The 26,950-nt window shown below is 45.8% G+C and overlaps 2 protein-coding genes across 8 annotated transcripts; one reads left to right on the top strand and one right to left on the bottom strand.

Moving 5' to 3' along the window:
- Positions 1-96: 96 nt before the first annotated feature.
- Positions 97-19,309, bottom strand: lpin1b (lipin 1b). Of its 4 annotated transcripts, none has more exons than XM_047328540.1 (21): positions 19,182-19,309; positions 17,927-18,266; positions 10,763-10,966; positions 10,566-10,661; positions 8,442-8,737; positions 6,854-6,964; positions 6,636-6,759; positions 6,163-6,514; positions 5,708-5,801; positions 5,389-5,573; positions 4,966-5,059; positions 4,803-4,872; positions 4,079-4,171; positions 3,927-3,988; positions 3,689-3,827; positions 3,403-3,551; positions 2,826-2,912; positions 2,431-2,583; positions 2,209-2,323; positions 1,883-1,986; positions 97-1,777 (listed from the first exon to the last, which is right to left on the bottom strand). In XM_047328540.1, the coding sequence occupies exons 2-21, from the start codon at positions 17,999-18,001 to the stop codon at positions 1,603-1,605; spliced, it is 2,778 nt and encodes a 925-aa protein (XP_047184496.1). In that variant the 5' UTR covers positions 18,002-18,266; positions 19,182-19,309; the 3' UTR covers positions 97-1,602. The 4 variants fall into 4 exon arrangements, with proteins under 4 accessions (XP_047184496.1, XP_047184499.1, XP_047184498.1 ...); XM_047328543.1 differs by lacking the exon at positions 19,182-19,309 and adding an exon at positions 17,602-17,736 and having other exon boundaries at positions 17,927-18,176; XM_047328542.1 differs by lacking the exon at positions 19,182-19,309 and having other exon boundaries at positions 17,602-18,176.
- Positions 19,193-26,291, top strand: gpatch2 (G patch domain containing 2). Of its 4 annotated transcripts, none has more exons than XM_035617420.2 (10): positions 19,193-19,321; positions 20,172-20,415; positions 20,789-21,327; positions 21,549-21,613; positions 21,842-22,039; positions 22,420-22,540; positions 22,995-23,034; positions 23,147-23,211; positions 23,434-23,522; positions 24,382-26,291. In XM_035617420.2, the coding sequence occupies exons 2-10, from the start codon at positions 20,188-20,190 to the stop codon at positions 24,546-24,548; spliced, it is 1,512 nt and encodes a 503-aa protein (XP_035473313.1). In that variant the 5' UTR covers positions 19,193-19,321; positions 20,172-20,187; the 3' UTR covers positions 24,549-26,291. The 4 variants fall into 4 exon arrangements, with proteins under 4 accessions (XP_035473313.1, XP_035473311.1, XP_035473310.1 ...); XM_035617418.2 differs by having other exon boundaries at positions 19,263-19,394; positions 20,789-21,324; XM_035617417.2 differs by having other exon boundaries at positions 19,263-19,394.
- Positions 26,292-26,950: the final 659 nt, after the last annotated feature.

The following is a 26,950-nucleotide window of genomic DNA, read 5'->3' as shown; positions in this document are numbered from 1 at the left end:
TGTGGTTGTTGCTCATCAGTCTAAAGGCTTTGTCTTTGTGCCCTCATTGTACTAAAAAATAAGTACTACTAAGGTCAATGAATTCACACACACTCGTTGCTGTTCTGAGGCATTTTTATTGAGTTCGATTACACCGACTTAACAGTGAACTGGTCGACGGAGCGGAAGAAGAAAGTGAACGAGCAAATTATTGATCGTGTTCACAGTTAAGGCAAAAAAAGAAAACACTTCCAGGCGATTTGAGCTCTTTCATGGAAAGAATAATATCAACGTTTATAAAGCCTTATATATATATATACATCCTCTCATAAACTGTAGGTTTCTTGCAGCTACTGTAATGTTCAGGCGGTTTTATTCACAATATGGCCATGACAGCAGCTCACATTAATGACCTCATATTGTCCATGGTGTTGTAAGAAATAAGGATTCCTCTTCAAATGTCTGTCAATCAGAAAACAGGTCAGACATTCATTTTTTAAGAATACGGCCTGCTGCCTTTGCTAGGCTGCAGCGAGCGAGTCTGATGAGGATTTCCAGAGTAGGGTTTTGCCTTGAGTCATATTCCACAAGGAATGGCAGTAACGAAACAGTAAAAGAACCAATTGTGAGCTACATTTTAAGGTCAGTCAGTTGCTCGCCAATGCGATTTATAAAATCATAAAGTGGGTTGATCGATGTGTTTCTGCACAAACTTTAAATAAATTAAAAGAGGCCTCAAGAAGGCCTACACAGTAATGACATTCTGATCAAAAGGAAACTAATTCAGCCTTTCTCCTCGCCCATACAGAGAAAACTGGCGGTGGTATTATAAATGATTGTGCTTTCTTTTCTTATTTGCATCACTTTGTCTAAACAAAACATATCCATTCAAGCTGTGTATAAAACCAACCTTGTTATTTTGTTTGCTAATGAAGCTACATAGACGCTCATATATACATTGCGCTCTGTGATACATCTCGACAGTTCTGATTTGACTGATTTCTTTCAAACAGAATAGAAATAATACAGTATGTTGCAATGAAGTAAAAACGGGCTTGCATGTATTGATTTGCATTTCCATGCTAATTGACGATCTTTAACAGTCTTGACTGCAAAAACAAAAGTTTAGAGTAGGAAAATATATTCTATATTTGGCACAAGTTCAAGTGACTTGCTTTCTGAAGTATGCACAGTGAGGTTGTCGTTCTCTATGAAGCGCCAGGTATAGTATGAAACTGTGTGCATAAATAGAAAGTCTGGCTGTTGAAATAATCAACAGTCACTCCAAAATAATATGTGCTAAGCTGCCTGAATAAATTATTATCATTTCTCATATACATACATCTAGTCAGATGACATCGGGGGCCATCTTTTGATCAAAGTGCGCTTACGTCCATGTGCATTATAAGACTACAAACAGCAGACTGGCCTACTAAGTTGACTCTCTACTGTGCACTAAGTGCTCCATCCATCACTATAAATCTACAAAAATTCTTATCACACACACACACACACGTGTAACCGTCACTTTCCAAATGGCTGCTACATCTCAAGCGCACCGTCAGTCACTCAGTGCTCCGCCCACGAGGCGTCGCCCGCGAGGCGTCGCCCGGCAGGCGGTCGTCAGCTGCGGGAGCCAGGAGTCTGTGGAGGTGTAGTTCCCTGATGATCCACCCGGGGGAGCTGATCCCTCCAGTACGTGAAGCGGCTGAACGTGTCTGCGCAGGGGAAGTCTGAGGTGGAGGCTCGCATCTTCAGGGGGAACACGTGGTCCACCACCTCACCGAGACGTGCGTAGCTGAGGGGAGGAGGGGAGAGGAGGACGCAACTGTCAGACACGTTAAACCATTAAACTAAACATTTCCTCCCAGTATAGATGATGTGAAGTGGACCCAGGACTCACGATGAGATGTTGGTCTTGGCGTGCTCCTGCACCAGCTCGCCTTTGGGGTTAACTGTAAATATCCTGTTCAGTGGCACTCCCACTTCTTTATAGGAAAACACATCCTTCAAATATAAAAAGAAATTAGAGAAAGATTAAATATTAGAAATGAAATACATATAATATTAATTTACATAAATAGCTGTGAGCTTCAATCAGAATACTCAAAATAGACCGCATTCAATACTGATCGCCATCAATCGACAAATTCAAATACTATGAGATATACTGTATATAAGATGTGCAGATGTGTGTGTGTGTGTGTGTGTGTGTGTGTGTGTGTGTACCGTTGGTCTGTTGCCAAACGCTGCATAGAAAGGCTCTCTGTTGGGGTAGAAGAGGTTCTTGATATCAGTTAGACACTCCACCTTGAACTTCTCTGGTTTCTTCTCAATCACCTCCCTGTCAAACACACACACACACACACACACACACACACACACACCATTAGGATGTAACAACAATCAGCACAATCAGTGTGTGTGTGTGTGTTTGTGTGGATAAGAGACCTGTGCAGGGCTGAAAACAGGCTGCTGGGGCTCAGGAGGACGGGGCCCACAGGAAGCATGGTGCCCCTCTCGTTGACCCAGTGGAGGTATCCTCTGGTCATGTCAGCCATGCCGATGGCTCGAGCTGAGCAGTACAGGAACTTGTAGCCATTCCTGATAGAGAGAGAGAGAGAGAGAGAGAAGAGAGATGTTAATATTCAACCACTTGGTGGCAATAACTGCACATTTGTTTTAGTGTATAGAAGGTGATTGTACAGACAGTCCATTTTATCTTCAACTTTCAGAGTTTGATTTTGCCTGTCTGGTGTAAAATATGTACAACATCTTCTAGCATCTAAAAAACATTTTTTTACTTAGATAAAAACAACGAGATGTGTTAATAAATGAGCGCTTACTGGCTGACTTTGTGGTAGAGGTGTGCAATCCCCTGGTGCGTCCAGTCTTTCCCCAGAGTGGGCAGGATGTGACCCAGCGTGTCTGACCTGGAGACAAACACACTGTTGGTATTTGAACGAGTGTCTCATTATCCTTTATTATCAAAAATACTATTTTTAAAAAGCATTAAAGATCTGATCTTTTTTAGGATGAGAGAGGGTTAAAAGTTAGATTGAGTGAACCGGGTCGACCCTCTGCTCAGTCACTCTGTCATTCATCTCACTCGGGGGGAAGCAGGGGTTAATTCTTGGCACGCAGGAATGTGCGTACTTAAGTCTTTAGACCAAAAATGGAAACGGAAAAAGTGCCTCATTATCAACAGTGGATGAAAATGACAAATGACACGGCTGTGAAAAGATTATTTCACACGGAATCCTCCCCTCCATTAAAAAGTGATTTAGGCCACAGAGGTGCGCAGCTTGCATTCCCTTCTGCCATTTGGGGCCATATGAACACACATATCATACGTTTTCACCTCAAACTAAGATCAACTGTGTTAAACATGTGTACCTTATAAATATATATATATTCACTCACCTGGTGATGGTTCCATCTATGTCTGAGATAATTATCTTGTCATCCCAGTTCCAGAGGTAGATGGTTCCCTGACAGCGACAGGTTCCCTGGTACTGAGTGGTCACACTGAACACAGCGTCATTGGGACCGTCCTGCAGCTGGAGGGACATCTGTGTGTGTGTGTGTGTGTGAGAGAGAGAGAGAGAGTGACTGAGAATGAGAATCACAAATGATAAATGGTGATTATAAGAAGTCTAATAACAATGACAAAAACAAGTCAGCAGAGAATTCAAACCAAACTCCTCACCAGCTGCTCTGATGTGAGTCGCAGTGTCTTCTTATAGGACACGCCTCCTGTTGCGAGCCCGGCCTCTGATTGGACGGCGGGAGAGGTCTGGCTGGCTGCTCTGTGGTCTTCATCACTTGAGGACGACTCTTCTTTGTGCCTATTTCAGAGTCAGAGGTTGGTTAATCATAGGACGGTTAACCAGTAAGGCTGTTCACTTCTTGGCTTTTTTAGCCAGGAGAGTTTGTAGGTTTCTTACCTGCTCGTCATTTCCCCGGCCAGCTCAGTAGAGCCACAGGCCCCACATTCAGACATTGAATCCTACAAGAAATGTAACATTTAACAACGTGAGGTAGAGCTGGAAAAATGCTAAACCCTCAGAGACTTTGCAAACAGAAATATAGAAAGTACCGATTTGTTGCCGCTGTTTCTGCCTCTCCAGGAGAACCACCACCTCCCTCCTTTCCTGGGCATCTTCTCCTTCATGATGTTTTCCACTGCAGCCTGGAGCAGAGCACACACAACCCCAAACAGCCACAACACAACATTGTAAAAAACACACTTAAAAAAAAACTGAAAACCGACCACAAATCAACAAACAGTAACTCAGAAACAACAATGCGTCTGTGGATGAAATGGCGAAAATAAAGTAACGGAGTGAGAGAAGGCGTGTGTGTGCTGTTTGGGAGGAGGGAGGATGCGGGCGGTAGAGGACGTAAAAACAGAAGACAGGGAGATGAGATGAGAAAAAGTGATTGGTGTTTTCTGACGTACAGAGCTGTAGCCCAGCACACCGGTCAGGCAACAAAAGAGAAACTCCAAGGCTGAGTGAATATAAGTGAGGCAAGAGAACTGATTAACGGATGAATGGATGAGGCGATGGAGTAGAAGAGGGGGGAGTGACGAAATCAGAGGGAGGGAGAACAGAGGGGGAGACAAAGTTTAACTTGAGTTCCCAGATACAACAGATTCAGAGGATGTGGTCTGTGCGAGGTTGCAATAGCAGAACATTTAAGAACAGGGATTCAGGTAACACTATATATTAAAGCAAGGGGGAATGGTATTCAGGTTATACAACCGCCCTATGGCCATTAGTCATTAGTTTCTATGCTATGTGTGTATATCGAATTCTTACCTTTGGCAGAGGCTTCTGGAACGCCTGCATAGCCAGCATAAGTGGAGCCGCGGTGCTCCAATTATAGTACCTGAGGGTCATCACAAAATGTATTTACAGTATATCAATTCCATAAATGATGCAAAGAAAAAAAGCCCTGTTCCTTATTGGATCAAGTTCTTACTTGGAGCCTATTTTTATAACCAAGTTGGGGTCGTCGATGATGGAGGGATTTTCTACGAACTGCTGGTAGGAGATGATCTTTGCGTGGAACTGCTCTGTAAACACACACACACACATATACAAACACACACGTCATGTTCACGCCCCTGTGTACAGCTGTCTTCAGAAATGAAAATCGGGTCGGTACATTTTTGGGGGAGTTTTTGGGAGTTTTTTTTCCGTTTACATATTTTCCAGAACTTTTACTAGGGGGCTGGCAGGAAATATTCCAGAAAATGCCCGCAGCGACATTTGCCGTCTTTTGCCTTGTCACATACAGCCCCTCCGGAAAAGTTCAGAAAAAGGTCCGGACATCAGCGCATGTCTGAAAGCACCTTTTGACTTCTCGCTTGCCAGTCATTCTGGGTCAATATGAGGAGCTCACCTTTAGTGATCTCCCTGTTGTCAGTGAGTCCTCCACACAGAGAGATGGCGATAGACGGCAGGTCGGACATGTGGTCACAGTAGCTGTCCAAGCCGCTGTCTCCTCCTGAGCTGAGCGACTGTGGGGACAGACTGGTGCTGTGGAGGCCCGGGTCTGACATGCTCCTCACTGCTGCGCCGCCGTCACTACAGAGGAGAGGAGGCGTGTTCAATACAATGGACCAGAAGCTCTTGAATAATTGTTCGCAGCTCAGTGTTATCATCCTGTTACACTACACAAAAAGTTATTATTCTGTTTGTATGAGTGTGTGTCCTTGTACCTCTTAGGGAAGTAAAGGGCTGCCACCTCGGGCTCGAGCTCTGTGATGTCATCCAGGTAAATCCCATCAGAGCCAAGATGGCGACTCCGCTTGTCTGCAACGGAGCAAAGACTCTGAAGCTCAAATCAATGCTTTACAACTTAGTTTTTGATGCTTTCAGGAAATAATTCATTTTTACTGATTTTATTGCAGTATGCACGGCTAGAAAAATCATTCATTTATCCCAAATTATTCTTAAAACCTCAAAAGCACCATATGGGGTTTGGTTTGGTGATCATGAGCAACTGTCATTATTTTTAGAAAAGACCCAACAAATGTCCTTTTTTAGGGTGAAGTAGAATCCCACTGAGCTGTAGTCCACAAGGATAAGTACACTGTAGACCTGACGGTTTAAATCCTCAGTACATTACATGAGTTAAATTGTGTCGTTGTGTTATCTGCCCTTTCAATGTTACCTTTACTCTTGCTAGGAGAGTCAGTCTTGCCATGCGGACGCGGCATTGTCTCCTCCATGTCGGCCATCATACGAGCAGCGACACTCTCCACTGTCGTAAGGTGTGTCTCTGAACTGACTGTCTGGGACTCCATCCTCATGGATTCAGACTCCATCCCGACTGTGACGACCGTCTCCTCTGTGACTGCGCTCTCCTCAGACTTCAGCAGCCTGAGTGCTGATAACTCAGAGGGGGGTCCGCACCGCTCTGAAGACGGCTCGTGAGTGATCACGCGGAAATGTGTGTTTTCAGACACGGGGATGGACACAGGACACACTAGTGGAGGGTTGGGTTTCACTGCGAGGAAGGATGGCTGTAAGAAATGGGGAAAGGATGATGAGGACATGGACTGAAAAAATAAGAAAACTGCAACACAGACACAGACTAACAAATACATACATCGAGAGAGTCGTTGTGTGTGTGCATGTGGTTACCGTGGCAGCCTGTGGCAGCTCTCCCCATGCCCAATGCATGGCTGGATTCTGGTTGTCGGCATCTGACGGCTTGGTCATCAGTTCAGAGTCGCTCTTGGGAGACGTGGGGCGAGAGTTCCCAGGGCTGAGAAAGGAAGGAGGACGACAAACACAAACAATTACAGATCTGTTTTTTTCCCTGTTTATCAAAGCAGGTAGTGTTTGTGTGAGGCGGGCACCTTTGGATGGGACTCCACTCTCCATCTGACCGGGTGTAGAGTCCAGCCTGTTTGTAGGAACCACTGGTCGGACCAACGGTCGTCTCGTCTCTTAAGACATCCCTAGATGACCTGAAACACACACACACACATGGACAAACATAATACTTCATATAACAGTACACTATCAGTCTGCAATTCTGGACTATGTGATACTTTTTTTTGCTGCAGGGCTGTAATTTATCTTGCACTTTTCACCCACTTCCCAGAACAACTTTCAAGACCCTCAGATCATCATGCCTTAACTTGTTGCACTCTGCCTGCACTCGATAAATGTCATGTAGCCACAGTTCAGGAGGCTCTACTGGGTCTACAGTGGAGCCTTCTCCCTCCCTGCGTGATGTTTGAATGTCATGAGACAAATGTAAGCTCATCTGGAATGACACCAAAACATCGCGTTTACCAGAAAGTGAGACATTTCTTGACAAAATGTCGTTGCACTGAAGTGTGATTTGGACAGTTAATTGTTAAAATAACACTTTTACATGCGCCCCATTTACAACCGTCGTATTCTTCACAGGCCAATAACTCTATCCGCTGTAAGCCACGTGAATGAAAAAGCCATCATGATGATGATGTGCAGCAGAGATGAGCCAGGATTTTATATGAAAACGAAAACCACGCGCACGTGCAGAGACAAAAACAACTCGGCTCGTATTCACAACTGCTGCTGGGTCCATTCATGATAATTGCACTTCAACGCCGACAACTTACCACTCCTATATAGCCGCATGCCTGACCTGCATACTGCACATGCTGAAGCAGTTTTAGATCAGAGCTGCACTTTGGCAGCTGCATGTGTGTCAGACAGAGGTAAACATGCACCAGGTCAGTGAGGATGGGTGATCTCTTTTCACATGTAAAAGTTTATTCTATCGTGAAAGACTAGTCACAGGGGCTGATGTGGTGTTTTCCACATGGTCTTCAGTGTTATTATCAGGACTTATGTGCCGGCCCCCACAGCTGGAGGCGTCTCAACGACAGACGCTGGTCTGTTTATTCATGCCTGACAGACTCCAGCTCTGTTACAGCTGCCGTCAAGGCTCATTTCAGTGATGTACTGTACTGGTTATCGCTCCACCTCACTGTTCTCCCTTTCTTTTCAGACGTGCACTGAAGTCCGAAACAAATTCTGGGGCCTTTCCCCGGAGGGGGCTGTCTATAAAAACACAAATGTCCGCCAATGTTTCTCCGACTTTTTCTGGAACTTTTCCTGCCCAAGTAAGATCCCGGCCCAGTGAGCGGAGTTGATGACTTTAAACAAAAAACACTGCATTCCACAGTGGGATTATCGCCACGTCCCACCTCCTGCATGCTCTACCCAGATGCGACAGAATGTTACAGAAATGTCCCTGCTGTTGTGAAGGCGTCTGACTCACAGAGTCTTCTGCTGTGTTTGTCATATGTGAACGGAAAAGAGTTTATGCCTGAAACTTGCTTCTCTCATATGTATTGCTTACACCTCACATGTATTTCATTGCTTTCCCTCCCACTATTCCACTATTCATCACCCGCCCTCACATTTCCTCTTCCACCAGCCCTCTCTCACCTGCTGTTCTCCATCTCTGCGCCCTCATCAGAGCTGATGTCTATGGTGAACATGTCTTGGTCCTCCGAGTAGTCTCCGCTCTCCTCCCTCCTCACGCTGTCCGCCCGAGCCTTCCTCCTCCTCTTCCTCCTCTTCTTCATCATCATCATCATCCCACCGCCGGTCTCTCCGTTGCCCCCCGCGGAGCCCAGGGTTTGCAGGGGCGGCCCGAAGCTATTCCCCATCAGGGACGAGCTCATGAGAGCGGCGCCGTCCGACATGATCGGCGAGGTGGCCAGGTAGGAGGGAACCACTTCCTGTTAAGATGGAAAAAAACACAAAAAAATTGAGTGCTTACTTTGAAATTCATTTAATGTCATTTGACTTATTGATAAGATTGTCACAGCTAGGTTGTGACGCTGGGGATCCATGCACCTCCACCCCAGATTATTATATCAGTTACAAGGTAGTGTAGATCTATGAACGTTTAGCTTTGTCCTTGGGTTTTTTGTGCAACTGTGATCTAACCTCCACGTTCTCTCCCCTGCCTGCAGGAATCCAGGATTGGACTCTGCAGACACCACATCATGCCACGGACCCCCACCCATCAGCTGGCTTTTCCCCTGTGCTGCCCCACTCCACAAGTAAACAACTTCAGGATGTGTTTTTAAAATTCTGAACAACTCCTGCTGAAACAGGATTCCCCTTTCAGTGTTTGCACTGCTATGGTCCGAGGCAAATATGTACAATCCCTGCCAAACTGTTTGCCAGCGAAACCAAACAGCCAATCCCAAGCAGTTCTTCGCAATCATTTGTGTGAAAGGACACACACAGTTTTTTTTTCACTCTTTCTAGGAAAGGAAAAGTCTTTCCAGGAGGGTCTCCCACTGCCAAAGCAGGGGGAGTATAAATCTGTGTGTGTGTGTGTAGAGTAGACGTATGGAAAGAGAGACGGAGAGAGAAAACGAGAGAGAGAAAGGGGGAGAGAAAAATGAGCTACAACTAAATGATCTGCGGTCTGACAATGACTCCCTCACGTTTTGCTTCACTGTTCCAAGAAAAGGCATTCAAAGACCCCCCGCTCCTCCCCTCCTTTCTCTTCCAAGGCCTGGGAATAATCTGACACCACTCTGGGGAGAATAAATCAGCCATTACCTTCGCTGTAGACAGCCTCAGTGGTTCACCACTTGTGTATGTCTTTCAGCTGCACACGTCCTCATGTGCATACAACGGCAAAAAAACAAAACATCCTGTTGTTATAGTGACGTGGCCCTTAACATCTGAAACCTAAAACCTCGGGCAACCAAATGGAAACACTGGAAACACCACCTTTCCAGGAACCATTTAAAAAAAAAAGCGGCTCATTTTTCCATGAATGAGCTTTCAACTGTTCCCATGGGCTTCATGAACATAACAACTGGAAGAAGAAAGAATGTAGAGCGACTTGACTCGGATTTTATCTATCTAACCTGTCGATATTCCACCGTTTCTCTCATATTTGAGCCAAATCCACAGATGCACAAGTTCCTCTAAGAGGTTCTACAAGCATGCTTCTGTTCATGCTCAGTCCTGGCACGTCCTCGATCTTAAGGACACGGCAACTAATACAGGTCAGAAAGCTCAGGTTAGCAAGTGCTGCGATGAGGACAGAGGATTGCTGTTCAGCCAAAAGGGAAAGGAAGAAATTCCTGAGTGCCGTGCCAACTCTGCACACAGCATGACCTTATTCAAATTACTATGAACTGAGTGGGAGGAGACAGACAGTGTGGATGATGCTTTGCAGTTGTAAACATGGGTGTGTTTGGGTTTCAAGGCATCAAAGGGGGCGGAGAATGATGTGTGCGTTTTTTTATTTGAATCTTGTTTTTATTTGAATGGATGTGCGCCGCGGCAATGTCGTATTGGCTCGTGTGAATTACGACACATAAAACAGTCTAGACATTTTCCAAAGCATTTCACCACTCAGTCAGTTTGTCATCTGATGCGAAGGACATTTCAAATTGTCATGACTTGGCAGCGTCCTAACCCCATGGCCTGAGGAGCAGGTCTGACTCCAAAAAGGCAGGACCCTTTCCTGTATGTCACTCCCCTACTCGTCCTGTCCAACTTCCCCATTACAATCTAACTAATCTAAACTCCTCATACCTGATCATTTTCTGTTTCCTGCACGAAGAACGCCTCTCCGTTGTCCCCGAGCTTCATATGTAGATCCACTGGTTCTCCGTTGATCTCTATATCCACCTGAACGGGAGAGAAGAGACGATAGTTCAAGTTGGGCGAGCTAGAGCATTTAACGTTCACCTTAAAGACAGAACCCTTGTTTTGGTTTTTAATCTCCTCACCACTTTCTCTCGGGACCGCAGGACGCCCATCTTGCCGAAGCGTACGTGGAAGGGCGAACAATGCAGGGAGCCGTCGGGCTGTCTCACCACGATCACATCAATGCAGCCGGAGAGGGTGGCGGGATTGAGCCCCCGGTACAGCTCTTTGACCTGGACGAACACCTGGCCCGCCAACTGCCCCACGTAGTTCATGGTCTGACGGGTCTGAGGGAGGGGAAGGATGAGAGAGGGACGAGACAGGGAAAATAATTTATTTAGCAATAAAACTATAAAACTATACTCATTCGAAAAAAAAAGGTCTAAATTTCCTATTAAAATCATCATTGAGTAATGGACACTCAGCTCCATAACACTGGACGTAGCCGTGCCAAGAGGAGGTGTTAATCATCCAGCACCTGTCGTGCCCTCATTCGGCCTGTCAGTCTAACCACTGAAGACATACGACTCTTCTTCACCGGAGTGGGGCTGAGCTGAGCAGCACGGCTGAGGACAGAGCACATAGTGGCTGGGTCCTTTGGCCCACATACTCTAAAAGGAACCTGTTGCCACTTTGACCTTCCCACCCTCTTTTACACTTCCTTTTACACGTTACAACTGTTTTCCGTTCAGCTTCCCCAGACACCAGACAGAGGTCAAAGGGCCAACCAGGTCCGACCAGTCGGTACTTTCTTATACTGACGGCGACACTGAGCTCAAGTCTGGGCGAGGCCCCATGAGACAAGGAAATGGAAAAGGAAATGTAGAAACTTCATCAAGAGTGAGAATTGGGAATGTTGATGGTTCAACTTTGCATTTCTGGACTGATGAAAGAAACACAGACAAAAGTGACGGGATCTTAGATGAAATCACAAGTCAGAGATCTCTGTACTTGTCTTTATTTTGCTTCACTGGTTTAAGACACAGTCAGAAAAAAATGTGATGTCATCTACTTAGGGGCACAAATGAGGATTTGGCAACATTCTGAATCATTATCCGATCACAGTTGCTGATTTGTTCCTGTCTTTGAACTTTAGGCGTAAGCTGCAGAAGAATCCAAAAGAAGACCTCAGCCTTGCAGACGGTAGAGTGTGGTACCTACCACAACCACTGTACGGGGTTTACCACCCTACAAAGAAAAAGCTCAGGGTGGTATTTGATTGTGGAGCAACCTGTCGTGGCACCAGCCTCAATGAGCAGCCGCTACAGGGACCAAACCTTACCAGCACCCTCATTGGTGTCATCACCAGATTCAGACAGGAGGATGTCGCCGTCATGGCATACATCGAGGCAATGCTCCATCATGTGAAGGTCTCCATCGTGAGCTCTGTGTATGACCCTTTGGGTATCTTGGCACCAGTCGTGCTCACGGCTAAGAGAATCCTGCAGGAGCTCTGCAGGGAGATGTTGGACTGGGATACCCTGATACCTGATAGGTTCGCGGAAGAGTGGTCCAAATGGAAGACATCTCTCCACCTGCTAGAAGGCGTCAGTGTACCAAGGTGTTTCAAGCCGGCAGGCTTTGGGAAGGCAGTGGTCAACCACCTGCACCACGGAGGAGTATGGGAGAGGATGATCAGGTCTGTATGGACCTTACACACGCAGAAGGTGGGAGCAAATCCAGTACATGGCAGACATGTTCTGGAAGCGCAAAGTATCACCGTAGTATACCCATCTGTACTTTGCTTTGGAAACATCTGTAAGGTTTCCCAAACTGTGGATTAAATGTTTCGTTCTACCCGTTACACTGGAGTACCGTGAAGCTTTTTCCTACCAGATTGGTGTGCACAAGTCCATTCGAGGAAACCAACCAGTCTCAGCTCACGCACATTTGGTTGACAATTTAGAGCTTTGATTAAACAAAAATTTCCAAACTGTGATAAATCTCATTCGTACAGTTTCCAAAACTCAGAACAAGGACCTGGGTCAGACCGTGACATTGACTCAAAATTGATTGCAGCGCTAATAGTTTTCTTACATTGCCCCCCATTTTGAAAAACATGTGACCAGGAGAAGAGGCTCCTTGCAGACAACAAAGAGCCCTAATTTTAGAGCCGCAGATTAATTTTAGAAGCCACAGCCATGTCTGACTCTTGAAATACCTCTCATGTAGACAACCTTCACGGCAATTTTCACCGAGGCGCTGAGTTACAAGTAGCGTTATTTTCAAAGCAGGGGACTTCTGGTGTGAAACAATGTTGTACATGCTGCAGAGCCTTGTCCCAAAATAGATTCAGATGTGAGGGGAGAAAAAAAGAGGAACAATGTCTCAATACACTGACAGCACTGCTGACTGGATGCAAGCTATATCTTTTATTTCACATGCCAGCTCTACTGAACCAGTGTTTAACTGTGGTACTTATGATCATTAGTTTAATGGATTAACAAGCTGTAGTTATGAAGAGTTCCTCGCAGGCTGGGATCTGGCTGGGCCACTCATCACACAATGTGTTTCAAGGAAGTCTTTACTGTTACCAAGTCTCATATCACTACACTGACGAAGCCCATATGCCTCACAGATCATAAAATAAAACAAATCCAAGCCTGGGCTTGGAAGGGGAAGACTCAGTGGATTATTATTAAATCTGGTTAAAGAAGGACACACACTAACACATGTGCCTGATAACTCTTTTTTTTTTAAATCCTCTATTAGTAGGTGAGATGCTGACTCATAACATCCCGACAACAGCTGAGGAAAAACGATAGAATTGACTGATGAATGATTCATGACTGAGGGGGGACAGAGTATTGATCGTGAGGGAGGAAACACGGGGCAGACACAAGTCCATTCATCGCTCCGATCGTTAACGGCACAGCTTCCAAACAAAACGCAACGAACAGACAGTGAACGGAGCAGGCTCCTTACTGTACCTTTCTAAAAGGATGAATGTCGCTGACAGCGTTTACCAACATGCAGAGGCAGCAGGCGTTTCCCCAGCGGAGAATGTCATCACTACGGGACGTTGTGGAAGAGCTGTTTCCCGGTGGAGGAGATGTCTGGTGACCGCGGTGCCACTCCGACTCGCTGTCATTCACCAAACATCGAGAGAGGCCGGACGGCGCGGGTCTAGGCGACACTGATTTCTCTCTCTCCCTCTGACTCCGTCCGTCTCTCTCTCTCTCTCCCTCTCTCTCTCTATCCCTCTCTCTCTTTCTCTCTCTCCCTCTGACTCCGTCCGTCTCTCTCTCTCTCTCCCTCTCTCTCTCCCTCAATCTCTCGCTCTCTCTCTCTCTCTCTCTCTCCCTCTGACTCCGTCCGTCTCTCTCTCTCTCTCCCTCTGACTCCGTCCGTCTCTCTCTCTCTCTCCCTCAATCTCTCGCTCTCTCTCTCTCTCTCTCTCTCCCTCTGACTCCGTCCGTCTCTCTCTCTCTCCCTCTCTCTCTCTCTCTCCCTCAATCTCTCGCTCTCTCTCTCTCTCTCTCTCTCCCTCTGACTCCGTCCGTCTCTCTCTCCCTCCCTCTCTCTCTCTCTTTTTCTCTCTCCCTCTGACTCCGTCCGTCTCTCTCTCTCTCTCTCCCTCTGACTCCGTCCGTCTCCCTCTCTCTCTCTCTTTTTCTCTCTCCCTCTGACTCCGTCCGTCTCTCTCTCTCTCTCTCTTTTTCTCTCTCCCTCTGACTCCGTCCGTCTCTCTCTCTCTCTCTCCCTCTGACTCCGTCCGTCTCCCTCTCTCTCTCTCTTTTTCTCTCTCCCTCTGACTCCGTCCGTCTCTCTCTCTCTCTCTCTCCCTCTCTCTCTCTCTCCCTCTGACTCCGTCCGTCTCTCTCTCTCTCTCTCCCTCTGACTCCGTCCGTCTCTCTCTCTCTCTCTCTCCCTCTGACTCCGTCCGTCTCTCTCTCTCTCGCTCGCAGGGAGCCTCGTCAGTGGCTGACGTCACACACAGCCGCCCCGCTGGCCAATCGGCGTCGAGCTGTTGAGTTGCCAAACACATCGTTTTCGGCTGCCACAGTGGCAACTGAAAAGCTGCTTACAACTTTGCTTTACATTGTCGCAGGGCAGTGACATAATAATAATAATAATAATAATGATGATAATAATAATAATTTTATTTATACAGCCCCTTTCAGAAGTAGCTTCACAAAGTGCTTTCACAAGAACATACATACACACATACAAATCACAGACAATTAAAAATCAGCATTCCAACTATAATACGGTTTTCAGGTCACATATGTGTATTAGAAAAAAGATAGACAATATAACAATATAAAATAAACATAGTTGCCTCAAAGTTTGTATTCTCAAAACGTCACTCGTGTCATATGACTCATAATTCATAATTATTTTATGTGCACAGACCCTCTACATAAAAAAGTTGTTTTCATTAGATAGTATGTTATTAATGTGAAATGACACATTCGCCGTCCCGGTTTAACAGGGCACAAAGAAGGAAGCAGCAGCTTCAGCAGCTGTCGCGGCCGGACGTATAGGAGAGGTGCGCTACGTCACCGAGTCGGTGTGTGATCATAGTGTGTGATGCAGTGAGGTGATCTTTCTGGCCAATCACAGCCCTGCCCGGTGGCACATGCGATGTTGGTTAGCAGCTGCGTTCCATACCTGAAACCCTGCAGACAGTTGAGAGAGTGAGCACCGTGTAACTGGAGGATGTGGTTGATCTGCAGCGACACATTATACTGAACTGAAGTGAACAGCAGCAAGACCATGAGACGTTATTATTAACTCTCTCTCTGTGTGTGTGTGTGTGTGTGTGTGTGTGTGTTTAGCACTTTGAGATTGCTTTTAGCAACGAAAAGTGCTCTATAAATGAAATGTATTATTATTATTATTATTATTATTGTGTGTGTGTGTGTGTGTGTGTGTGTGTCTGAGAGAGAGAGAGAAGTGAGAAGTGAGCCTAAAATCTTGACATGGAGGATCTCTTGGCAACAGTCCCAAAAATGTGATAGACTACACGCTACAGGAGCCTCACGTGCAGCTCTCCTACAACAATTCAGGGTGTGTGTGTGTGTGTGTGTGTGTGTGTGTGTGTGTGCGTGCGCGTGCGTGCGTGTGAGATAATTGATTTGCCAGGCTATAGAGCAGTCTTTCTGGGCTAAACCAGGGGAGAATGCGTGTCTTTGTTTGGGGGGTTTCCATCTATCAGTCAATATCAAAGCTGCAGCCTTGTGATTTGTTACACTGTATTGCTCAACTCTTGCTTACTTCTGAAATGTCCATAATGTCATGCCAGGTGACACTATTTTGACTCTAGTGAAGAAGATTAAGGGGGAAAGAAAGGCCTCCAGATAACAATAAAGTTATATTTCATTCATGGATTTGAATTCGTTTGCACTTTGATAGATTTTAGTGTAACAAGAGGTTCGTGTCAGCATGTCACACTGTACAGCCTCAACTTGTCCTTCTCCGGCTGTATGTGTGTGTGTTTTGTGGTTTACTACCTTGTATATTCATTAGTTTCGGTGCCAGTTTGTTGCCCGAGAACTTTGTCTTTCCATCTACCTTGTTTAAGTTGAGGCCTTTCTTGTGAGATAAACTGTATGAAGTGAGCAACTACATTTCAAAACAACCCATCAAAGTGAAAGATGTGAACCCTGTGAGTCACGTTGACTTTAGTCTCTGCCTGTGACAACGGTTGAGACAGTAAATGTCTCCAACAATATACCATGATATTAAAGCAATATTGGTGGCCAGTTTGCACTGGCACTGCTTTATACACAGACTGTCCCCACATCCCACTTTAGAGTCACTGGACTCTCCCAAGGACACATGAGCCACTCAGCTGCCCTCCCTGACATGTTTCTAAGAACAAGCTGTTTTCCCAGGAAGAGGTGAACTCAGCCCGAGTGCTCTGGACACAAAACAGTGCACAGCGGCTATTTAATTTTTTACATATAAACGGTCAGTGGCGTAACCAGAATCGTAGTGCAACAAACAAGCTGATATATGACCTTGTCACCGAACCACATGACAACATTTCTCAACTGGAAAGAACAAAAAAAATGTTTTGCATTTGCTTGAATTTTCCAGAGCCCTGAGATGTCTTTATGACTTTTCTTTTACAGACGCACACATGGATTTGTAGCTATGAGGTGTCTTCTTTTTTTGCACCAATTTTACCTCCCAAAACTAGTTATGTAATAATGATATTAAGTTTTTACCTTTTTGAGAGGAAATATTACTTCATCCAACCAGCCAACTACTCGTTACAACAACAACTTTTTTTTTCTTTAATTTCCTAGTTCCAAGTTGAATAACTACCCCGGTTTGCTCTGTCACACCTAAGCAACGAGAATGGCACTGGTCATTCTGTAGAGATGGCGTTTCAGATGGCTCAGCAAGGGCCTGCTGCAAATTCATGTTGCATAATCTCTATTACACACTTGGCTGATATCAAGAGCCTCTGATTGGCTCAGGCCACTCTGGTCTGAGAGTCATAATGCCTGACTGAATCTGCCAAACCAAACAGAGACTTAAAAGGAAAAGGAAAAAAAAAATCTCTTTCGTCCTAAACTAGTGAGATTATGAGCATTAGCGACAGGTTTAATCCTCCTATTGGGTTACACCCTGGACTGTTACAGGGAGAAGAAAAAGAGATGGACTTCTTTTTGTGAATAAATCAAGATTTCAAATGGGTATAGCTCAAAAATAAATATAAGCACCCACTATCTTTTAGGGTGTTTTGATTAAAACTTCTGCGAAAGGCCACACGATTAAGGATTTTGACATTTTAAGTAAAATGTCTCTCCATTATGGGCCTACTTCACAATACTTGAAATCTAAAGCCCATTGATAGTGTATCCTTTCTACAACAAACTTCTTTACATGTCCCAGATAATGTACTATTAGCCTCACAAATACATTTAGTTGAACATAAAACTGCCATTAGATATCTCATAGCTCTTACCTCACCCAATGAAGGCTATTGAGTCTGTGTTGAAAGCTGTCGTCTTTTAGGACAAATGTGTTGTTTTATTCCTAGCCACGCACCCATCGCAGTCCCCTTCACACCCGCTATCTCCTTCTCCTCCACAAGTTTCATCTTGGGCAGAAATATTTTACAAGGTTACAGGGATTACTGAAACACGCACACGCAGTCTCACTGTCTCTGCACTATAGGAACCAGTTGCAGTACTTTCCTCATTTCACTCTCTGTGTACTCTCTTCCCCCCCACATTTCCATGCTTCGGTTTTTCTTCCACACATGCAGATGGTTTTACAATTCACTTTACCCAGCTCCAGGTGGTGTCAGTGGCATACTGTTCACCAGTCTCATCGAACTCTTCATCATCCTCAGCTGATATCATGATTCCATAGCGTGTTTGATCCCAGCCGCAGATCTATGGTCTTTTGCGGCCTCTCGATCGCTGCGTACGTATAGGAAACTCCACAAATCTGGTCTCGCCCGGGTAGTTGCGTCTTCACTCTCGGACCATGTCAAGTGTCTGACTGCTGTGTGCATGTGGACAGCGTCTTACTAAATTTACCTGAGGTCAGAAACCTGAGACGGTCCTGGAGAGGTCATCATCCACCAGACCCCCTGACTTCCAAAGCATTTGAGGAGGGGGACATCTGTTTGACAGAATGTTAGTTTGAGTGAACTTCCTCAGTCACACGCACATAAACACACGCCAGTCGCCAGGCAGATGGCAAATTACCCTGGCACAGAACCCCACTCATAATGCCTGCCTAATTGTGTTTTCCCTGTGTGAATTTCTCATTAGGTAACAGTGTGTTGCTGCTGACCCGCCACTGACATTCAGACAGCACCAGAGCACCTGTCGCATGAGGTGAAGTCCAAGGCTCACTGCAACCACTGTCATCAATATGACACTGTGGTCACTGATGTGTTTATGCACTGGTGACCTTTGGTATACATTTCATAGGTCAGCTGATCACTTGCGACTATGTGGAAGTTCTCTCAGTTTTAGACTACACCGCCCCCAGGCGTTCAGAACAGGGAAATACAGTGTGGGTACAGAGTTGCCTTCACTTGCTTCATCAAAAATCTCCCACATCTCCCACTTGCATAGGTATAGCATAAAACAGTGTCGACATGTGTCATTGGGGCTTATCTAACTATGAATACAAAAACAAAATGCCCCTTCTTTATAAAATAAGAGAAGACAATCCTATATTTGTCGCACTATGGGGACATTTGCTGTGTTACAGCAACAAGAAGGGGTTGTAAAATTAGACACATCAGTATTAAGAAGTAAGTAAACATGCAATATAGAAAATAGAAATAATGTATACTACGTACACCGAAAATATAATGTGTGAACAGAACGCAATACAGTGTCCTTTAAAAAACAGCACCATTGTGTTAGAAGATAGTAAAATTGTTCATGCCTAAAAAAAATAGATGTAAAAATTATGACAGTAACCTAAAAAATTACTAAAAGCAACTACGTATGTAATGTACTTTTACATTATCATTACTTGGCATACACGTTATAGTGTCTATCGTAAATTCTCCCACAGTACTTAAAGGCATCGCAGTGCCCCGCGCTGCCTTCACGGTGTCCTCCTCCTGTCGCATATCGATCCAGCTAGCTGATCGGTAGATCTTGTGTCAGGATGGTGTCTGTGGCGTGTCAGCGTCCGTCCGTTGTTTCTGGCTAGAGGTAATCGGCATTTGGCGGCTTTAATGTTCCGTGCGGCGAATCTAAAAACCATCGGCAAAGCGGGAACCGGCTGGTAGGTGGTCTTTGACATCGACCGAGACGTTAACATATGTTGTTCGCGTCTCCACTCTCGTGAACCCGCCGGCTGGAGGGGCGAAGCTAGCCGCGCTAGCTGGCTACAAGCTAGGCTACTCTCATCATCACATCAAAGGATTTCTTTGTTGTTTGATTTCCGGCGACAGTCGTTAAAACCGTCCGGGCAACAACACGACGACCGTTGTTACCGAACAGTGGTTCATCGGCGTTTAAGGTGTAACAGTCGGACGTGTGTGTTGTAGTGCTGGACATAGCTAGCTAGCGAGAAAACGTTAGCCCATAATGCTAACAACAACCAAAGTCGCTAACTGAAGCGGAGTCGTGCCTGCGTCGATACCGGAGGAGTTGCAGACCGTCAGTTAGACCGTCGGTGGATTTATTAAAGTAAATATGAAGGAGTGACCTCGTTGGCTCATTGGATCTGAAAAAAAAAGACGATTCATGTGTTGTATTTGAGTAGTTAACGATCAGGCCACCGCGAGCTCCTCAGCCAACTGACGTCCATCTAAAGCTGTGAGCGTCAGTCGATCAGCTCTGCAGCTAATCACATTACGGATCATGATGGAGCCACACGTGCCCGTCGCTTGCTCCACCAATGGCAAATTGCAAATCACGTGTAATTAGATTTGTCTACGGCATTCTGTGCCAACAATCCCAGTAGCACCCACAACTTGTCTTACAGACATCAAAAAGCAAAAAAGTTGCATTTGATAATGCCAAGTGTCATTGACAGTATCTTCTATCTCCACATCAGGCACTTTCGCCGGACGATGGACGAGCTGGTCCACGACCTGGTGTCAGCCCTGGAGGAGAGCTCGGAGCAGGCTGCTCGCGGTGGCTGTGGGGACGGAGGAGACCACGCACTGGCCGTGGGCTGTCTGCTGAAGAGGCAGGCGCGGAAGCGCAGGGGGAGGAAGCGGCGCTCCGACAACCCGCATCCACCCTGGGAGACGGGCCACCTCAGCGAGGGGTCAGAGTCCAGCGTGGAAGAACACAAGGTGAGTGGACGGAGGACAATGATCGTTGACAGTTCTGCCAGACAGACGCACAAAAGTGATTGGTCTGAATGGATATCTCACTCTGTTGCAAGAGTAGTTAGACCATAATATGATCATGGTCTATCCCCTCTGGTAACTATAAGTCACACAAAGTTATAATAAACCACTCAGTACAGATTCTTTGTGGTTTAAGGTGCAGTAAGGTGTTTTTTGACTCATGAGCACATGTTTTAAAATGTGTACAATTCTCCTTCCAGTTTAAATGTGTCTCACACTGCTATTGTTAGCCTAACTGACGTACTTTGATTTTTTAGTTTCTTAATTTAGCATCGGCATCACACTCTGTTATTTACCACACTGACATTTGTTACAGGACTACCGTGCCAGTACGGGAGGCGTCTCTGCTGCCAACAGCCATGCCCGCGACAACAGCGACTCGGATGAACAGCTCGGCCCCAAGCGGCGCACCCCCCTCACTGCTGACATGGGACGAAACAAGCGGCCGCTCTGGACAGATGACCTGGGTGTCCTGGGGTCTGCAGAGGGAACTCGCAGCCTCAGGCGGCGGCGCAAGGTCAAACGTATGGCTGTAGACCCACCTGCAGAACCAGAACCCACCTCCTCCACCATGCTCGGGCCCCCGCCTGTCCCCAAGGCCCGCGTTGGCGGAAGGCCACCCAGACTGGGTCTGAACGAGGACAGGAGTCCCATGGAGCTGTGTGGAGGTGGCCCGGGAGGGAAGAAAGGGGTGAAAAAGAGGAAACTGGCCACCCACAGGCTGGGAGTGGAGGCCGCAGACGAAGGGGTGGTGGTGGAGAGCGAGGACCCATTCTCCTCTCCAATGGATGGTTCCAAAGACAAAATGGAGTTGGAGGAGCAGAAGGGCTCGGATGAGGACATGAGTGACAGGTGGTTAGTGTTTTGACTTTTCTTTTCATTTAATGCGTAGTTTGTCCAGAATTTGCAACTCCTCCGTTTCTGCTTCTGTGAAACCGTATGTACAAGTATGTGTGTGAGTCTGCAAGACAGCAGGTAAGGTTGTGTGTGTGTGAGGCTGGCACTGTCATAATCCTGTTTACCCTTTAATCAAAAGTTCCTGTATTCAATGTCTTCATTGTATTTTTCCTTTGCAGTGAAACCAGCAGTGTCAGTAACAGCAGTGACGGTGGCCTCTACACCAATGATGAGGGGAGACAAGGTACAAACTCTGGGTTAAACTGAAAAATCCCTTCGTCTTTGTTTAGTATAGGTTGTATTGGTATATTAAGTTAGTATGGGGACACTTGTTATCAGCTTGAGAGCAGCCTTGAAGTGCATTGAATGTGCTAACATTGTTGCACACACAGGAAATAATAGAATCACATCTGATGAATACATGTGCATCAGTGCTCATGAACCAGGGGCCTCTATTCTCTCTCTCTTCCAGCTGACGATGAACAGAGCGACTGGTTCTACGAGGGTGAGCCGGGCTCCGGCTCAGGGCCCGGAGGTGCGTGTGGCATAGCGGGAGTGGTTCCGTGGTGGGAGAGGGAGACGGGGTCGGAGGAGCTGGACCTGGCTGATCCAGTCTTCAACAGCATCCTCACTGGATCTTTCCCACTCATGAGTCCTGGAGCACAGAGAGGTACTAGGGAGAGCTGCAGTATAATGAATATATGTTAACTTTTGAACGTATGATCATGAGGTTTTGGGGCCCAGTGGAAACACACACTGTTGTTGCAGTCTCACTCATGACCAGTAGGAGGCAAACGCATCACACAGAGACAAACAAGGCAACCATCAGCATTCTGGCAACAACGTGTTGCTGTATTGTAAAGATGAGGAGCAAAATAGAAATTGGTAATAACATTTCAACGGTCTAATTATCTTAAATATTACTGCACACATGTTCAAGGTTTCACATAAAAAATATCATCAATGACCACTTTATTGTATAGCAGAAGGCATGATAATAAAACTAGAGTCTGACCCTAACCCCAATTAACATGTACTATGTTTTTACAGGTTTCCAAGCCAGACTGAGCCGTCTCCATGGGAACCAGCAGGCATCTGAGGCGGGGCTGCCGGGCAGCTCCAGCCAGGGCTTCAGCGACCGACTGGGTAGACAGACCCAGGACCCCCACGAGTGAGTCCCTGTCTTTTATTTAAGGTGCCACTGATTCAGATGCGTGCTGGGTGTAAACAGGAAGTAGATTTTCTTCTCTTCAGTCACATACTGCAGAGTTGCTTGCTTACAGAAGAAATTGCGAACGAGATACAACAATTGTGAAAAGTAAGAGCAGAGGTTTATGGACGGACGAGGAGGTAAAACTAGTAATTAATAAAAGTATTTACTAATTCATAATGTTTTACCCTCACCACTGGTAGTCAGGAGGCGAATGCAGGTGACTGGTTCATCGTTTTTGCCCATCCATACTACATTGCTGTCCTGTCTGTCCTGGCTGCCCTACCACTGCCTGGGGGGCAGGCACTGTAGGCAGTGGTAGGGGAGACACTGTATTAGAAGTTTGGTTTGTGTCACAGGAACGTAGCATGATGGGAAATTGAGGCATCTATAACATATTTTTTGCCTTCAACAGGCCTTGGTTTAGCTCTGGCTCGAGGAGAGAACACGGACAGGTGAGCCATGTTGAAATGCAGAGATTAGATTTTGATTTTTTTGAAGTGTTATTGCAACCATAGCTTTGCCGACTGCTTGAACTCGTCCTTCCACCCTCTTCTGCCACTTTAGTTGCACTGGGACCCACGGACAGACAGAGGGCACCGGAGGAGCTGCTCAGTAAAAACCGCCAGCAGGTAAGAGCCTCATTAAACAGAGGACACTTGTGATTTATGACCAGATTAATTTTCTGTAGTACCTGTTTATGTCTCTGCTGCGGCCTCATCGATATACTGTAACTCCCTATAGGTTTCACATTTTGGTGTTTTTCAATTGAATAAAAAATACTCTCCATAATGTTATTTGAGATCAGACTAATGCTGCCATATTTTTTTTGTTCTGCCTGGCTGGTTTTGCAGGCAGACCAGCGGGCACCTGGGCTCTCTATGTACAGGGGATGTCAAGCGGAGACGAAAAGCAGCCCCCCTCGGTTCATCTGCCCCCTCAGGTATTGGATGCGCACCCAGCTCCACCTAACACACCATCTGGCACTTATTACCAACTGCCCCCTGTTATTGTATTTTTGGCTCTGGTTTTCCTTCTCGCTCCCTTCCCCCTGTTCGTAATGCTCAGTATGTTTGCCAGCCTGCCATCCTCCTCGCCGGCTGTCTCACACCTACGCTGATGGAAACACGAGGGACTGGGATGAGAAGTGGGGGTTTCGGTCCAGTTTTGTTTTTTGTTTTAAAGGGTTAACTAAGAGAATCTTTATATTGCTGCCTCTCTCTTTCTCTCTCATTATTAAACCTGGTTTAGCTCCAAACCCCCTTTTCCTCCTAAGCTTTGTTGGACAAGAGTCAGCTGGCTAAATCCTGCTGTCAGAGCAGAGATACTGGATTAGCTCTTAGCCAGTTGCACTAGTGTATCACGCCCCCCCCCAAAAAACCCGCTTTCCTGGGCCAGTTGATGCTCTTGGAGGAGGAAGTTCGAGGAAGCTGAAGCCTTAAGCTGTCGTGCCAAAGTCACATTGTAAGATATCCCGTCTTGGTCCCATTTAAAAATAAATATATAAAAAAATCTGAATTTACAACTTGCCACCAGAATTGTATGCACAATAGAGTACGAGCATGTTCAACAATCATGGTTGTTTGAATACATGTGAGCTCCCTGTCTCTGTTTATCCCCTGACCCAACACATAATCAACTGAGTAACAGAGAGCACACAAAGAGAGAGTAGACGGCCGAAAAAAGAAAGAAAAGAAAATCCAAACAGCACCAGAAATGTAATAAATTTGGTCCTTATTTCACTCTAAAGATTTATGTGAGTCCTCATCTGTTCTAACCTCTGACCTTTTTTTTTTATGAAGTGGTCGGGGAGAGCGCCGCTCCCATCCCAGACACCAACATGGGCAACCGCATGTTGCAGAGCATGGGGTGGAGCCCAGGAATGGGCCTCGGTCCAGAGGGAAGGGGCATCACCGAGCCTGTTCGGGCCACACAGAGACCCAAAGGCACGGGTCTAGGCTTCAACTGAACAGCCACTTAACTTGGATCCTGAACCTGAAGGAGACTGGGGACACGACACTCCATGGAGAGAGAAACAGCTGCTCAGGGTGACGAACAATAAGAACAGAAGAATAATCCGGACATGCGAGTCGTTGGAAGGGAAGGAGGGAGGCTCGTGAGACTGAGCTTAAAGAGAAACTTTCCCATATTGGGGAAACCTTGAGAAGCCTGTGAGAGTGAACGACTGCAGCCCAGCTGGAGGAAAATGCTTCTTGCAAAACGCGTCCTGTCGAGAAACTCCATGTTGGAGGAAATAAATAACGTTGATGCCTCATTGTTGGTGTGTTAAGCTGGCATGCTGCCTCAGCCCCGTCACCTCCAGACGCCGGCGCTACATGCCTCAGACTCGGGGCTGCTGTCCATCAGAGACGGAGAGCAGCTGTCTGGAGCGAGCCAGGGATGACAGTGCGGTTTGTTTTTAGCCAGCGGTTTTCGGTCTGTGAATTAATGACGAATGATTTTGTCCCAATGTTGTGCGAGAATCAAAAGACCGTTCTGTGTAGGCCATACCTCAAGATTTATTTAGGCTCCTTTTATGGTGATGAAGTTACACTGTGGAATTTTGTTTTCTCATCTGTTTTATTGCTCATTTAACAGAGAAGCCATGTCATCAGAATTATTATTTATCTTCCCCCAAAACAAAAAAAGATAAATATCAAATCCACAATTTTGGCTGCTGCTGAACACACGCTGGACACGTGAGGAGAAAGTCTTTCTCAACTGTCCTACTTTAGCCACGCTGTTAAGGTATTTTATTCTGACGAATGTCTGTTACTGCCGACTGCTGCAATGTTAGCCGCCCGCAGCCACGCTCAGTGACTCTACACACGGTATATAATGACATAACTGTACGACTGTCAGATTTAAGCATTTCAGTGTTTCTCTCTCCAGGTTTACAACATCCCCGAAAAAAATTGATAAATCTAGCCAATATCAGTTTCTGCAAGTATTGCTGACACATGCCACATACCAAAGGTTAGTATGTGTCATGTGTCAAGGTTCAAAGTCTTTTTCTTTAATTTTTTTTTTTTTGCTGGAATGTTGGACCTTCTGTCAGGACTGAGGTCGAGTACAGACTGTGGTCCACATGTAATCAGAAACATGCAACCTATGATATACTGTATGTGCAGGACCCAAGTACAATCAATGCTATAGAGGAAGCAGGAGTTCAATTACCTTTTTATTTTTTTAATTAGTTGTGGACCCACTGCCCTTCACTTTGTGATAATGTAACGAGTCTTCATGTTGACGGTTGGGTTATATACAGTAGCTTAGTTATCATATTGGCTTCCCCCCCTAGATTGTTACCGAATAGCGATTTGAAATAAAATTTCAGCTCATCTGAGATATTTAGGTCCAGGAAGTTGTACTGTAGCAATATTTATCATCCTAACGGGTTTGCTTTTTTTTATAACCATACAGCAGCAAAATTATAATGATTATTGTAAAGGCCAGTTCTGAGAAATGTCAGATGAGCTGTCGGAGAAAGAAAAAAAGTGTATTAAACTTGTAGACTGGCCAAAGTCTGTGGTTGTTACGGTTGTATGACGCCGATCCTTACACATCTGGATCTGATGCCCTGTCGTGTCATTTCATCATAAATCCTATTTTTTCTTTATCCCTGCATGTTACAGTTTGAGTTTGATCTACTTATTAGTAAGTGTCCTCTGACTTGTCAGCCCTGTGCTGATTAAACATGTTGATACTCTCATCTGAAATGTCTACAGTATGACTCCGCTCACATCAATACACTTTTCACAGCCAACAAATTTTGACCGACCGACCTCATAACTATAAGGATGGCCCAGTCATTTCTGTCAGCCAGCACACACAAAATACCACGATCTGTATGTGGAATCATGGAGCCATGAAAAAGGCTGTAGCCTCACGAGTAGCTGTGAATTTGTCGTCCTGGGTCTCGCCTCTCAGGCTACTTAAAGATTACCCTGCCTTAGAGGGCAGTTATTGAATATGAACTATTCAAGAAATCTAACCATTTCAGTTTTCGTCTCTTTAATAGGGAACTGACTTACTGACTTAGAGCTGCCTCAGACATGCACTTGACATTTTCCTGAACCGTCCCAGAGGAGCTATAGGTGCAAACACACATGTTGCTTCAGACAATGTCAGAAACGTTTCACAGACAACTTCTGGTTATTGGTTGAAATACACTTTATTTGAATGAAGCCGGCCTCATTTCCAGCCTCCGGTCCTGACACCCAATCGATGAAATAGGCTACAAACCAGGCGAAACTTGGGGAGTGTGTGGTGACGGCACGTGCACACAAACACACTCGCAGCTCCCTTGAAGAGAGCTGTAAGCCATAAGTGCTCATAGGAACATGCCCTTTGAACATTTCCAACTCCGTC

The sequence above is a fragment of the Scophthalmus maximus genome, chromosome 18, assembly GCF_022379125.1.
Source record: "Scophthalmus maximus strain ysfricsl-2021 chromosome 18, ASM2237912v1, whole genome shotgun sequence".
NCBI classification, from domain to species: domain Eukaryota; kingdom Metazoa; phylum Chordata; class Actinopteri; order Pleuronectiformes; family Scophthalmidae; genus Scophthalmus; species Scophthalmus maximus.
This window is presented reverse-complemented; position numbering and strand designations above follow the sequence as displayed.